The sequence below is a fragment of the Trichosurus vulpecula genome, chromosome 1 (assembly GCF_011100635.1).
Source record: "Trichosurus vulpecula isolate mTriVul1 chromosome 1, mTriVul1.pri, whole genome shotgun sequence".
Taxonomy (NCBI): Eukaryota; Metazoa; Chordata; class Mammalia; order Diprotodontia; family Phalangeridae; genus Trichosurus; species Trichosurus vulpecula.
In genome coordinates this window covers 498,897,754-498,913,753 of record NC_050573.1, presented here as the reverse complement: position 1 = coordinate 498,913,753, position 16,000 = coordinate 498,897,754, and the positions used below count along the sequence as shown (strand labels likewise).

The window sequence follows — 16,000 nt, the reverse complement described above, 5'->3', positions numbered from 1 at the left end:
GTATTGAGTAACTACTATGGGCCTAGTAGTGTAAATGTATGTAAACTCTGAGTTCTTATTCCAACCCTCACTTGCACTGCCTGGCTGGGTCTCCAGGCCTGTCTGTCTGTCTTTCTCTCTGTCTCCCCCTCTTCTCTGTCTCTCTCTCTCTCTCTGTCTCTCTCTCTCTCTCTCTCTCTCCCCTCTTTCTCTGTCTCTCTGTCTTGGTTCTTGGGCTACTGCTGAGAGGTATAGTGTTTTCTAATGCCACCAGGCGTGGAGCCCCCATTCCTGTGTCTACTCAGTATCCTTACCCTTGATTAGCTCCCTAATATCATCTAACCCAATTAACATCAATTAGCTTTTACAAGGGAATATTTACTTCAAAGATATAGCAGGAACCAAATTATAAAAACATTTCCTCAAACCAGAGCATACTCTGTTCTCTATCATCTCAGTCCCTAGAGAGAATGAACTCAGAATTAAAGCTGGTGCTATAAAAGCATTTACCCCTCAAAATTCACTCCCAAATGTGGTCTTACTGGTGCTTGAATCCCCTGCCTTGCTTGCAGGACACAGCATCTCAGCTGCCAGGTCAATTCCCTGCTGGCCTGGATCCCTAGTTGCTCTTTGGGACCACATGGCATCTCACCAGCTTGGCCACAGCAGTATATGCCATGGATTTCTGGTAGCTCTTCAGACCTTTGACCATCTCACCAGAGCAAAGAGGATACAAAGAGGAGATGACCCCATCCCAGACACAGGCTTACCTAACAGCTGGGCCAAGGAAAAGAAGAAGCAGGGAAAGAAGCCCCTTACCAGCCCCCCAAAGCTCAGAAAGTTGTCTTTCCTTACACCTCATGACCAATAGGAAAGAGAGATTTGGCCTATTGGTGCCTTGCCTATGCACACTCGTTTCTGGCTCAATGGAAACATCAAAGGCAGAGCCCCCCATTCTGTACATTCCACACGTTCAGAAGCCGACTCCCAAAGCAGGCTCTCCTAGCATCTGCATGAGTTGCCACCAAATGGAGCAGTCTGTAGCCCATGTGCAAAAGTGGAAAGATTCACTAAGATTCACTAAGCATCGACATGGTCCCCCGCACATTCTCTTAGGACTGGCCTTTCATCGGTCAGCCCCCTATTCCAGAAAGACAATTGAGGCCAGAAGGCCCACATATCAGTCTGCACCCGGTCACTAACTGTGTCCTTGTGAGCTTCCGTTTCATCATAGGTGAAAGTGTAGGTTTGACCATGTGAGTCAGTAAATTCCAGTAGTGTCCTATTATCTCTAGGACCAAATTTAAACTCCTCTTTTTGACATTTAGATGACTTTCCATTCTTTCACATAGCTCCTATCTAGTCACTACAATCCAGCCATACTGGCCTGCCTGCTGTTCCTCACACACAGTACTCCTTCTCAATGCCATTGTATGGACTATCTCCCATGCCTGCCTGGAACATTTACAATCCCTCCCTCTGCCTCTCAGAATCCCCGACTTCTTTTAAGACAGCTCAAAAGCCACCTTCTGCAAAAGGCCTTTCTTTTCCCACTCCTCTTAGCTGGTAGGACCTTCCTCTTTTAGGTTACCTTGTACCTACTCTGTGTGTGTGTGTGTGTGTGTGTGTGTGTGTGTGTGTGTGTGTGTGAGAGAGAGAGAGAGAGAGAGAGATGCCAATGCACAAACATAAAAAGGTGTGTATGTAGATACATGTTTGTGTAGTATGTATGTGTAGATGTATATATGTAAAAACCTTTATATAGTATATATGAAGGCAGGTGAGTTAGGTAAGTATGTATACACACACACACACGTGTGTGTGTGTGTATTGTCATTTTTCTTTATTTCTCCAGCTCTTAGCACAGTGCCCGACACACACGGAACACTTTTCGTAAATGCTTGTTGATTGATTGTGGGAATAATCCTCCCACTCAGGATTGTTTTGAGGATTAGAGGAGGTCATGAATGTGGAAGGGCTTTGCAAGGTTCCAAGCTGTACAGAAGGAGAAGAGATGGGCTTTGGCCTCAAGGAACCTTCCATCTAGATGGGGTGATGGTACTAACATACAAGAAGGATTGAATAACAGTACAAAACAGTAATCTGAGAACTATCACAAGGCAATTTATGAGAAACAGCTGTTATCTCTCTTCTCATTAAACGCACAGTCTGGTTGTTCCCTTTCACACCCCACCAGAACCTAGAAGGAACTTCCTCCCAACTCTATAACTAGCTCTTTATCTGGGACGTGGTGGAGTGCAGAAGATCTGGGCCAGCCCTAGTCTTCTTACCCTTCCCTGCCTAGAGGCAGCCAGGATAGCAATGGATAGAGCACCGGATTTGGAGTCCAGAAAACATGAGTTCAAATGTGGCCTAAGATACTCACTAGCTGTGTGATCTTAGATAAGATCTGCTATTTACCTCAGCTTCCTGATCTATAAAAATAAAGGCCATAATAACACCTGCCTCACAGACTTGTTGTGAGGATAAATTGAGATATTTGTAAAGCACTTTGCAGACCTTAAAAGCTCTCGCTCTCTCTCTGATAGCCATCATCATCATTATTACGATCATTATCTGTAATGATTTATTATCAGCCTGAGGGGTCATCATTAGTAGAGAGTTCTAGGAATCTGCCATGTTCTGTTCTGAATTTTTATTAGTTACTTGGAAGAAGTTACAGATGGAGCATGTATCAAATTGGTAGCTGACACAAAGGTGGGAGGAAAAGGTATTACAGCGAAACACAGAGGTAGACTCCAAAAAGATTTCAGCTGACTAGAATGCTGAGTCAAGACTAATGTAAGTAGTGAAAGCCAAGCCCCTGAAATAAGGGATCAGGTTCACTTTAGGGGCCTCTCTCATTCCACAAGTATAGAACATTGCATATACATCTCTTCAGTGTGGTAATCCGTTAGATCAACTGAATTTTCTCTCTTTTCTTTTTCTTCTAAAATTTTTAAAAAATATTATAAGAGATGGCTCTCTGAGAGATACAGGGGAAAATCTAAGCAACAGAAAAACAGAAAAATGAGTAAAATTCTGTTTTTTTTTTAAAGATGCTATCTCACCCCAACATAGGGGAGATCCCCCTAAAGTGCATTACCATGGGGGAGGGGAGAGAAAGCTATATGCCTGGAGTGAGAAGTAGATATTTAGTGATAGATTTGGACTAGGAGAAATTAGTGCATTGGGAAACCATGTTCTCCAAAAGTATCTGTGTAAGCTCCTCAGGGGAGGCTGACTGGGGATGAGAGGGGGGAACGAGAATGACATAGCCTCAGAGATGAAATGTGAGAAAATTGGTCATGTCATGGATAGAGAGTAGGACTGAGACACACAATTTAGGACGTAGAGTAATATTTTACCATGAGACTGTTTCTGTCCAACATTGCTTCCCTAATGAATTGATATTTCTGTATGTATAAGGCACAACAAAAAGCCAACAAGTCATCAGATATTCAATAAGTGCCTACTATGTGCTAGAAACTGCTGAGTACTAATGATACAAAGAAGAGCCAAAAAGAAACTCATTGTTCTCAAGGAACTTACAGTCTAATGGAGAAGGATGGGGGGAAATGGATGATGAGGCGAAATCTATAAAGGCAACAATATAGAAATTAGTTAGAAGAGGGAGCTCAGATTCAGTCATTTGGAAGCTTTAGCCCCATAAACAGACTAAAGAACAAGGAAAGGTATAGCATGTTAGTAAAAGAAAACTCAGAATAAACTGAAAGAGCACAGAGATAGCAAATAGAACAAAACAAAGGAAAACTTCTCTTTTAAAGGCACAGTAAAAGAAAATTAAGACACGTAAAGGAGACAGGATGGGAGACTTTTTAACTAACCATTTAACTGAGAGATGAAAGAAAAGGTGCAATATAGGGGAAGAAATGAGTAACTAAACAAATACAAGAAAGAAACAGAAATGAAATACAAAAACTGGGAAAGGATAGGCAAATGGGGGCAGAGAAAGGAGAAAGAACCTGTGAGGAATAAGGAGATGACAGGCTCAGAGAGTCAATAAATATAAAAAAAAAGAAAAGATGCTAACTATATCCTTTACAGACCATAACACAATAAAAACAGTAATTTGTATAAGGAGCACAAACAAAAGATAGAGAGTTAAATGAAGCCTTCATAACAACATCTTTCCCCGCTCCAATCCCTCCCCGCCTTGATTAAAAGTAAATGCTTTCATTATTCATTTCTCAGCAACTTGCCATTTTGTAAAGTATGAATCCTTATAGTAAGGGAATGCCTTGAAGTGACATGTCTTACCTTGGGATAAAATAATAAAAGTAATGATCTGCCATTTGTCGTTGTTCAGTCGTGTCCAACTTTTCATGACCCCATTTGGGGTTTTCTTGGCAGAGATACTGGAGAGGTTTGCCATTTCCTTCTCCAGCTCATTTTACAGATGAGGAAACTGAGGCAGACAAGGTTAAGTGACTCGCCCAGGGTCACACATCTAGTAAACCAAGTCTGGCTTGGTTTGCACTTCCCAACTGCCCAGCAGTACCTTAAAGCTTATAAAGCACTTTTACTCGAGGAGGCTTAATAACATCTTGAATAATGAGTGGGTGAAAAAACAATATAAACAATAACTTTATTTAAGATGATGAGACAGTGTATCAGAATTCCTGAGATGAAGCAAATGGGCCTCAGAGGAAAAATTGTATCCCTGAGAACACTAATTAACACAATAGAAAAAGGAAGATTTATTGAATTGAACATATAATTTAAAAATTAGAAAACCAACCCCAAAATGCACCAAAAAAAAGAAATCTTGAAAACCAAAGCAAATTTTAAATTTCCTCTTTTGGGGTAGGGGGGCAGGTGGTAAACAAGAAAACAAAAGACTGATAAAAACTAAAAGCCGATTCCTTGAAAAGATAAGCAACATCAATAAAATGTCAGCCAACCCAACATTTGAGAAGGAAAATCAAATTTGCAAAATAAAAAATGAACAAAATGAAATCACAACAAACAGAAATAAAAATAATTATCACCATGTACACTCCTGTATCATCCAGACTTGATAGAGTGGTCAGTTAGTAAGCATGGGATATGTGCTGAGCGCTGAGGATACAGAGAAAGCAAAAAACAACCCCCATCCTTAGGGAGGTCACCATCTAATAACAGGGGAGAAAAAATGCAAACCAGCTGTGGTGTCACCCTGTCTTTATTTATTTATTTATTTATTTTTACATTACTGCGGGTTTGTAACATTGCATATAATGTCAGGGTGTGTGTGTGTGTGTGTGTGTTTTATTTTTTGGTTAATTTTATTGCCCTTTTTTTCCCTCTTTGTTAGAAGAGAATGGCTGTCTGAGAGGCTGTCTACATTTTTCTACAGTAGAAAACAAACTCCTTGAGGGCAGGAACCACTTCATTTTTTTTTATTTGTATGATGGCACAAGGTTGGGTACACAATGAAGTGCAATGAAAGAATGAATAAAATGTGTTCAGTAAATAGGTACCAGATATATAGTGAAAGATGAGTATCTCATTTTCTTTTTGACTCCTCTGTCATGCCTGAACTTTGAGCATGGGGTACCCAAAGCACTCTCAGGTACACAGGTGCTCCCTGGGCTGGACTGAGGGGATGTGCTGGCACTTAATTATATTCATCATTACCACCAACAATAAACATTTATAGATCACATACTGCATGCAAAGCTTGGTGTTAGCTCTTAGAATGCAAAAATATCAAAGCCACCATCCTTGCCTTCAAAGAGCTCAAGATCTATCTAGAAAACTACTCCACAGCCCCCATATTCAAAGAACGTTTCTGGTCTATGTACTATTCTGAAGTGGCCTTATTTAGTGTATGTGACTGAGCAAGTTCAGGGTGGTCCAGTCATCTACAGAATAAACACCGTCTGGCAAGGGAGGATAATATTAACAGTTCCTGTTTCTATTATGTGTTAAGATTTAGTGGTTTTCTCCCAACCTGTAGCCTGTCTGCCTCTCAGTGACCAATAGCCAGAAGGTGTCTGTGATTTACCTAGAGAAGGGTGAACCTCCCACCCCCTGAGCCTGAGACCCTCATCCTTGTTTTGGGAACCTTACAATTATTTTGAATGTAAGGAAGCTTTCTTGGAGGCAGGCTTGGGACAGTGGAAATATTACTGGCTGTACTGAAGACTTGGACTCCAACCCCTGCTGCTTATTAATACATGACTTTGGACAAATCATTTTACCCTTTTGGGCCTCAGTTTCCTGATGTGTAAAAGAGTAGTTGGACTGGATGTGCTCCAAGATCCCTTCCATCACTAAAGCTGATCATGTGACCTGCTGCCTCTCAGATCTCCTTCAGAATCCATAGAGACCCTGAAGACAGATATGAATAAAGCAGGAAGAAGTAGCACAGGGAAGGGAGCGTTGAATTTGGAATTAAAAGACCCAGCTTTTAATCCTCCTCTTACTTACCAGGGATGCCAAAAACTGTCGCCGTTTCATGACATGTTGTGGTGGAACTGTCTCAAAGAATTCAGTCAGACCACCTTTAATCCAAGTATAGGCCTTTATTGAGATGGACACTTCTCGTGAAGCAGGCTAAGTTCCAAGAGGAACCAGCAACTTCAGAGAAAGCAAGATGGATTGTTAGAGGGTAAAGATGCAATTACATAAGAGAAATTCTGAATATTAAAAAGGCAGGAGGGGTTTGCTGAGGGATTAGGTAATAGGGGAGAGGTTCCAGCCATGGTGGAACTGCGTATGCAATTACCCACAATGCATACAGAAAAACCCATTGGGGGGCTATGTATGTATGCTAATGATATTATAATAAGCTTCTCTACATCATAAGTTCACTATAGTGAACCCATAGGTCAGTTTTTTACTATTGCTGCACAGGTGCCTACTTAGGAGTTTGGGGTCCACATCCTGCTCGGGCATCCTGGTGGTGCTGCTTTCTGATTGGCTGAGTATTGTGGTCCTGTCTAAGACTACGTGGATGTGGTTGTGGTTGAGTGCATGGACACACCTGCTATTTCTGCGGGAAATATGAGGAGTGGGTCTGGGGGTGATGCCTAGCTAGAGGCAGTGGCTGGGATCCCATCACATGGACACGCCTGCAGTTTCTGTGAGAAATATGAGGTCGTGGACACACCTGTTGGTCTAGTGAGCAGGGAGGCATATATGAAGAAGTTAGGATAGTGAGTATGTGTGGGGCAGGTGGCTGGGTAGGGGCACTGGGCCTGCTGTCCAGTGGGGCCTATAAGGAAGTTAGAATATTGGGGCTGGGGGCACCTTTATTAGGATTCCATCAGTTGAACTACTTCCTCTCTCTCTCTGGGGCTATTTCTTCACTTACAAAATGAAGAGGTTAAACCAGACAAACCCTGAGTTCCCTTCCGCTGCTCAAAACCAGTGATTGCAGGGGGCAATGAGAACTCCTCTAAGTGAAGAGAGCCACAAAAGCTAGTTCATTTTCATTTTTAAGGTAAAATCTGCTGTGAAATCAAAATAATGGAGACTAGATATAGTTATCCTTTCCACATCGAGTTTTTCCCCATCTTGGTTTTGATATATCTCAGGTTGGCAGAAGAAATTAAATGAGAATTTTAGGAGTTTTGCAGAAGCCTCAGATGACACAGAAAAAGTTTAGAAACTCAGAAACGCATAACCTATACGTATAGTATTATATATCAACATATTTTATCTTTTAATGCCATAAATATACCCAAAATTTACAATAAGATACTGTAAACATCCCACAAAAGAGAATTCAGACTTCTTCTCTGGTTCAAATGAGGGCCAAAAAATTTTAAGAGGATTTAAGAGCCTCCTCACCAGCAACGTAGAAGGTAGGATTGTAGTTTGCTTCCTGAAAGGAGAGGGGGACCCTCCCCTACCCTAAGCTCACATGCTTAAAAAATGACATATATAGAAATCATGGACCATCAGAATTACAATGAACCTTCAATGGTCTTGGAGACCATCTGATCTAATTCCCTTGTTTTGTAAGTGAGGAAACTGAGACCCAGAGAGCAGTGTGACCCATTCAGAGTTATATAGCTCGTTAGGGTCAGAGCCAGGGCTAGAACTTTGTGCAAGTACTTACTCAAGCATTCTCTCTTCTCCCTTCCCCTCTCTTCCTCTTCCTCTCCCTCTCTTTTCCAGGAATGCCAGCCCTACAGGCCTCCTGCTGACGGTCATTGTGGCTCTCACCTACACAGTTGCCATTATGTATGAAGAGTAAGTAGCTTTGAAGCATGGTATCTTTAGCATGGAAAAGCATATATCCCTCAGTCTGAGATGGACTGAGGAGGAGGGGAGTAGGAATGAGACAAGACAGAGCACTGGCCCACTTCTAGTTTCCTGACTCAGAGAGAATGATTGCTTCTTCATCTCAGAAGGACAGTGGGGCCTGAGTCATGGCCCAGGGAACTGGTCTGACCTTTTGGGTGCCCTCACTCGATTCATTAATCGCTGTCGGTGTCACTGGTAACTGGATCTGTGGCCAGTGAAGAGGAAGGTAGAAATGAGGTGACTTTAGTATCCACCTGGGGCAGGACACAGCTGGCTACACATCTGGCTTCTCTCCTGCCGTTGGGTGAGGGCTTTGTTAATTGTCATCTCAGGAGTGGAGCAGATGCCCACCCCCCATCTCCCTGCCTTCCCCTGCTCCCTTCACCCACATTTCTTTCTCCTGTCATTATACTGCCAAACCACTCAGTCCAATTTTCCTGTGTGTGAAGAAACTGCTTTATTTCTGTCAGTGGAAATAATGAGGAGACAGGCTGTTGGATAATCACAGATACACAGAATAGATTCTCAATCCAATTTTGAAAGGAGTTCTTACTAGTAGTTAGGCTCTCCTGGTTTCCCTTATTCCATGACCCTGTCCCAGCAGAGAAGTAGACAAAGGGAAATGGGTTGTACTGACCAGGCCCAATGACACCTTGAGCTTGGAGCTTGGAACCTAATGAAAGGAGGACACCCTTATTCGAGAGTCCATAGCAAAAAAAGTAGTCTCTTTGCAAAAAAAATGTATTAAAAACTAGGAACAAGGATCAGTTAGTCAGCCAAAAATGTTTATGGACAGAATTCTGGAAAGATGTTCCATCTCACCACAACAAATAGTATGAGACCCAAGATGCAGAAAACTGAGCAATAACAAGAAAAGGATAAGTGAATGAACCCACCGCAAAGTCATTCTTACAGAAGAGGTAACTGGAAACCAACTCACCAGCCCATCACTCTTACAGCTCCCATCACCTCTATCCCTTCCCTCCCCACCCCCAGCATTGGACCTGTGGCCAACTCTTGTGGCTGTGACAGCTTTAGGCAGAATCTTTCAGTTACTTTTGGCAATCCTCTAGGGGGTCCCCATGCCCAGAATGGATGGAGATCTCCTCACTTACTAGCTTCGCCTCATTCCCCCATTACTGTCAGTGTGCTGGCTTGGGGCAGCCTTGAATGACTAGACAATTTTAACCACCAGACTTTGGAAGTTGGCCCTTTGGTAGAGTGTTTTCTTCTGCCAGGAGGAGTTAAAGCCCACGAATCAGAACAGCTCCATAGCTCAAGGAGAAGAAACTTGGGGCATGGCTGAGGAGGCTAGAGGACGAGAAAGTGGAGGAAGGAAGACACCAGAAATATGGTACTGATTAGAATTAATTAACACAGCACAGGAGGAAATGGGGCCAGATGAGAGAGGGAGAGAAAGATGAAGAAGAGCAGTACATAGTACTCTCTGCATAGTAACCCTCCTCTGATCCTTTTACAACTAGCCCAGAAAGTCAGTTGCTGGAGAATCATAGCATAATAAAGGCTTAGAATAGGCCTTCCTGCATTGTACAACTGGGAATCTCCCTATATCAGTGTCCCAGCTGGTCACCCTCATTCACTGAGGAAAACAGATGTCATCTACCTCTGATAGTCTTAGGGAACAGGCAGCAAAGGTCGATGCCAGACCTTCGAAAGGAAAGGCATTGGCAAACGAGCGACTCCTCAGCCAGGGTAAGGTAGCAAAGTAGATAGAGTGAAGAGTGCCAAAGGCTGGCTTGGATAGGTGGGAAGCTTTCAGGAGAAAAGGCTCAGGCTGCAAAGGAAGGGGAAAATCTCACCACAAACTCTGCAAGGCCCCAGTAACAGCAATGGTATAATTCAAGTATGGCTGGAAAGAGCAGTCAGAATTAAGCGAAAAGAGCAGAGAAATGAGGAATCCGAGCCCTTAAGGAAAAAATTAGCAAGTCTAATCCAACAGTAAATTATCTGTAGAGTGTCTGGCAGAATTGGAATGCAAAATGCAGAGGCAGAAGGAGAAAGAGTGGAACAAGTTTTGGTTTTTTTTTTAAGAAGATTAGACTATATGAGAGCCTCTAGAAAACTAAAATAATACTAAACAGGAAAAGCAGAACACCCTTTCCCCATTATTTGATAGAATTAGAGAAATGTTACTTAGAGCAATGAGACAAAATGGCAAAATTAAAGGTATGAGCACCCAAAGAGAATACAGAACTCTCTGTTTTCAAAAGCATGATGGTATACCTTTTAAAAAACTGAATCAGCCCCCAAAACCCCCCTAAATTGGGATGATTAATAACTACAGCAAGATAGCAAAGACAGAATAAATCCCTAAGAAAAATCAGCAGCATTTCTCTACAGTATTTTCTTAAAAGGAAGAAATGAAATTTAAAATAGAAATTCCATTCGAAATATACATAAAATATTTGGGAGTTAACTTAGAGGCATAGAAAAATTATACAAATCCAACTGCAAAGCACTCTTGACAGAAATAAAGAGAGATTTAAATAATCGGAGAGATATTCACCACTTAAAATTGGCCCATGCCAGTATAATAAATATGACAGTACTATCTTAATTTACAAATTTAACGTAAAGTACTACTTTAGTTTACAAATTTAGCCAATCAGGTTACTGTGGAAATGCCTTTTTTTTTATTTTTAGAACTAGACAAGTTAAGTCAACAAGCCTTTATTCAACACCTTCTGTGTGCCAGGCACTGTGCCAAGCACTGGGAATGCAAAGAAAGGCAAAAACAGCCTCTGCATCCAAGGAGCTCATCATCTAATGGGAGGGAGAACTTGCAATATATATAGCTGAGAGAGAGGAGGAGGGGGTGCTATAGGAAGCTTGAGGTTGGATGAAAAGGTAAAGTAATAATCCATTGAGAAGAACAAAAGGCGTAGAATCTCGAGGGAGATAATTAGCGAAAAAGGTATGAATGAAGGGGACGTGGTATTACTAGACTCAAAACAACTATTTGGTGCTGATTAAAAAAAAAAAACAACTAGAAAAGGAGGTCACTGAACTAGATTATTTAATTAAGCAAGAATCAAAGCAATGGGAAAGAGTAGCGTAATGTTTGATAGACCCAGGCACACAAATTATTGGGGGAATGACTCCTCTATTTTTACAAGATCTGCTAAGAAAACTGGAAGGCAGTTTGGCAGAAATTAGGTTTATATGAACACCTTACAGATAGGCATTAAACACACAGCCTTCAGCCCCATCAAAGCCACACTCCCAAATACAATGGAACCAAATTAAAATTTAATGGGAAGTATTTAACAAAATAAACAAAATACAATAAAACACAGATATTATTAATATGTGGTTTTCTAACTCACTATGCAGCCCACAAGGATCCTTATATATGGCTTAGTAGCCCCCATTTCTATTTGAGTTTGGCATCAGTGCCAACAGCATTAGCTAAATATAAAAGAGAGAGGTCTGTGGCCATGCCGCTGTGAACACCCCAGATCTTGGCTGATGGGAAGCTAAGCAGGATCGGGCCTGGTTAGTACTTGGATGGGAAACCTGTGTCACATGTCATAAAGTCTGATTGCAAAATATACATGGAGTCATTCCATGAACAGTTTTCAAAAGAATTGCAAATTTTAAACAACAACATGAAAACATGCTCCAAATCACCAATAGCAACAGAAATGCAGATTAAAGCAATTCTGTAGTTGACAGACAAATTGACAAAGATGACAGCGGTCACTGTTGAAGAGACAAGAGGATATGAAGAAAGTTAGACTGCCCCACTCTAGATGGAGCTACAATTTGGACAATTAATTAATCTGGACTTGAATTTGGAATTCTGCCAGAAAAGTAGCAATATCCTCAGGCCCATCTGGCCCTCCTCCCAGGCAAATACCCCAAGAATGTCTAAGACAGAAACAAAAAGTGGACCAAAATATTTATAGCAGCATTCTTTTTATCAAAGGAACTGGAACTAGAAACAACGTAGGTCCCCAATAATTGCAGAATGACTAAAAATAAATTAACCATGATATATAAATAGAATGGAATTAATATTCCATTGTGTAGTAAGAAATAGTGAGTGAGGAACCCGGGAAGTATGAGAAGATTTGTGTGAACTGAGATAAGCCAAGCTAAGAGAACAACAAACACAATAACTACAACATTGTAAACAAAAAAAGATCACTAAAAGGAAGTCAAACTATGCATAATTGACAAACCAACAAAGATCTCAAGGAACAGACAATGAAATAGACTTACTACAGAGAGAAGGGGGGCTACTGGGACCGAATATTGTATACTGGTCAGCTGTTGTCACACTATCAGATATGTGGCTCCAAGAAGCTGTAGCTTACATAGTGGCCACAGCCCATAAACCCATCTAACCTACAGGCCTTAAACCTGTTGGTGAATTAAGGGGGTGTCTATCCAAACATGTCAACACTTCCCCTGACAGAATGGATGGATGAGAACAGTTTGACCATGAAGGCAGCTGAAGCAGGCTCTGTGGAGTGCCTGCCAAGGTCATCCACTAGATCCTAGACCATCTCCAGGTGTCCTGACTTTTGTCCTGCACCAGACTACAGTGACTCAGGAAGAGAGTGAGGCTGACAACTCTGCACAAGTCTGCCCCGCTTAAGCCCAATTCATGAACAAGTCAAGACATCACTCGTGAGGTCGTTGGTCCTTGTCAAAAATGAAGGGTGAACAACAATCAGATATTTTTACTTAATTTTTTTTCTTTGTCACAAAAGGGGGTTCAAAATGGAGACAAGCATGAAATGACTATATCATAAAAGCAAATAGCAAAATGTAGTAAAAATATTATTCGTGCCTGCACCACTCTGTGTGACCCTGCGTCAGATCCTGAGGGAGTTTGAGAGATGGCTAGGAGACTGCCCCTGTCCTAAAGGACGTAGCTTTTTATAGGGGAACTAAGACTTGCACACAGGTGACTAATAGAGATATTGCAATGTGGTGAGTGTCACAGTTAGTAAGGACTGGAAAGAGCTTTAGTTCCTAGTTCATCTCGTCCTACCTCCTCATCTCACAGATGAGAAAACTAGAGAAGTGGCTTTTCTAAGACAGATGAGTAGCAGAACCAGGATCCCAAATCCAGCAGAACCTCCATTATACTGTAGCTCCTTCCTCTATGTACTGGCATGCCCCGGAGAAGCCTTCCCACAGGACATGGGATCTGAGTTAGACCTTGAAAGGATGATAGGATTTCAGTAAATGGAGATGCAAGGTGAGGAAAGGGAACTGCCTGAGCAAAGTCAGGATGCACGGAGAGTATCCCGGGAATGGTGACCCCACTCTGTCTGCAGTTGTGGGGAATGATGTGAAATGTTGCTGGAAAGGTAGATTTCGGGGCCATATCATAGAGGGTCATTCTAAAGAATTTGGGCATAATCCCTTAGGCTGTGGGGGATCATTCTGAAAAAGATTGATCATTATGGTCCCCCTTTACCAAGCACAATGTTTTATATCTCATCCCCAAAATTGGGGGCAAAGAAAGGGACTGGAGAAGGCAGATAAGACTACCAAAAAAGTGGGATATCCTCAGCCTAAACACCACATCAGACCCCCTAACCCTAAATAGGGTGCAGAGGAGAACAAGTGGACAAATCCAAAGTGCAGCTTTTGTATCCTAAGGCAAACAAGCCTTTAGCCCATGAGCTCATCCATTCTATGAGGAAGCTTAGTCTGTAATTCCTGGGGTCTGAGAAGGGTGCTCTTGGGCAGGGGCTGAGAATGAAGGAATCTGAGAAGGGTGCTCTTGGGCAGGGGCTGAGAATGGAGGGGTCTGGCCGAGGGCCACCTAAGTAAGAAGGCTTTGTTGCCTACTATACTACTAGTATCTGGATAATCTGAAGAGAGAGAAGATCTTGCTTGAAAAACACTTGGCTAATTTTTTGTCTCATCTCTGCCCTCTCTTCCCCATCCCTTCCTTTCCCCCTACTCTAATCCTCTCCTCTCCCCCCATCCCCCCCAAAAAATCCATACAGGCCTTTCACTGAGGAGATCTACCGGCAAAAATCTCCGAAGTCAAAGAAGAATAAATAAATGCTGGCAGGATTTGTATTGGAGAATGGGTGGTGGAAGGAGTCGGCTGACTGCATTGCTGGAAGCCAAGCTCTGTCCCCTACTTCATGTGTTGGATAATTTCAAGTGAAATGCTTGGTGACTACCTGGGTACTTAACTCCAGTCCCTCCCCACCCCCCAGGGGCTGGGAGTGGTAACATAAGGTGCCTTTTGAAACAGCCTCCTGGAGGATGGGGGTGTCCACCACTGAGTACATGCCCTCACCCACCCACCCCCAACTTCCCAATTCAATAATAAAAAAGCCTAATTCATATCTACTTCTCTAGTCATCTTTCCATACACTAAGAAGGTAAGAACAGGGATTCTTGGTATCTTGAATAACCAGCAGGCACTGAGTAAAACCTACAAAAGTAATACAGTTAATCCCTTCCATAACTCAGGGGTTAGGGACATAGTGCCCCTGCAATCTGGAAAATCTATGTAAGCTTTTTGTGCCTTCTCTTCATACCAGAGAAGGAGTCTGAATTTTCTTTTTTTTCTGGGGTGTTTATAGTACCTTATTATAAAATTTGGGTTAAGAATTTGGTTATAGACTCTGCGTCATCTGCTGGCCTTCTAGCGTCATCCACAGCCTCCACAAAACTCCCCCAAAATTCCCATTTAATTTCTTATGCTGACCTAAGATATATCAAAACCACAATGAGGAAGTCTCAGCGTTGAAGATATAACTGTATATGGTCCTGGGGAAAGGTATGCCAGGAGAGGCAAGATTGTCTAGCTAGGGAAACATACCCCCGCCTGCCCCACCCCCACACACAGAGTCAGGAGTGTTTATAGAACTATTACCTCCACTAAACCAAGGTTCTCAAGCCACTGGAAGACTGGCTGCATCATGAGTAGAATAAATTTGGACGCATCTTTTGCACCGCACAAAAAACCTATACCCATTGGCCAAATGATGAGACCCTTACAGACAAGTCAGACCTAGGATAAAGTATGGTTTGGGTATCTGGGGAATGAGGCTAAGAGTCTGGTTGTATTAGACAGGAGAATGAGAGGTGAAATGCCTCTACTCCCAAGGCTTTGTGAGGCAGTGCAGGAAGGTGGTGAAGAGCCCTGGACCTATTCTGACATTTTGCCCCAGGCACACAGAATGGAAGACTTTAGGAATTGTATTCCAATGGAAAGACTTGAATCAGAATATGAAGCCAATTATGCCTTACATTTCTACAACACCCAGGTAGGTAGGGTAGATGTCATCACTCCAATTTGACAGACAAAGATATTGACGCCCTAAGCTATTAAGTGTGTGAGGTTACAGTTATGGTACCCAGATGGAACTAGTATCCAGGCAGCCAGATAAGCCCCATGCTCTGCCGATGACATAGGGGTTTGTGTTTCTTTTTTAAAGTGTAGTATTCATTATTCACATTGGCTTTCACAGGTCTCTCTATTTCTAGGCCTTTGTCCTACTACCACAAATGTGTATCTAACTTGGGGAGAGAGACTGTCCTGTCAAATCAGCCAACATTTATTGAGCCTACAATGTATAATCGTGTGCCATGTAGGTTCTTGGGTGAGAGAGAAGAGTGGAGAGGCTGCAAAGACAAGAGTAAGGAGGCCTCAGAAAGTTTGGAGAGATAAGACTATGAAATACTAGTGAATGATATAAATTTAATTATAATGCAATATGTATATTTGCAATAGGATTTAATTATAATACAATATAAT

At 42.1% G+C, this 16,000-nt stretch overlaps 1 protein-coding gene across 5 annotated transcripts in view; it reads left to right on the top strand.

Annotated features, from left to right (window-relative positions):
* The window catches only part of PEMT (phosphatidylethanolamine N-methyltransferase), a 179,148-nt gene extending 164,562 nt beyond the window's left edge, over positions 1-14,586 (top strand). For all 5 annotated transcript variants that reach the window (XM_036741691.1, XM_036741688.1, XM_036741689.1 and 2 more), the window contains exons 6-7: positions 8,110-8,184; positions 14,232-14,586. In XM_036741691.1, coding sequence (XP_036597586.1) covers positions 8,110-8,184; positions 14,232-14,289 — 133 coding nt within the window. In that variant the 3' untranslated portion in view covers positions 14,290-14,586. The remainder of the gene's footprint in view (positions 1-8,109; positions 8,185-14,231) is intronic.
* Positions 14,587-16,000: the final 1,414 nt, after the last annotated feature.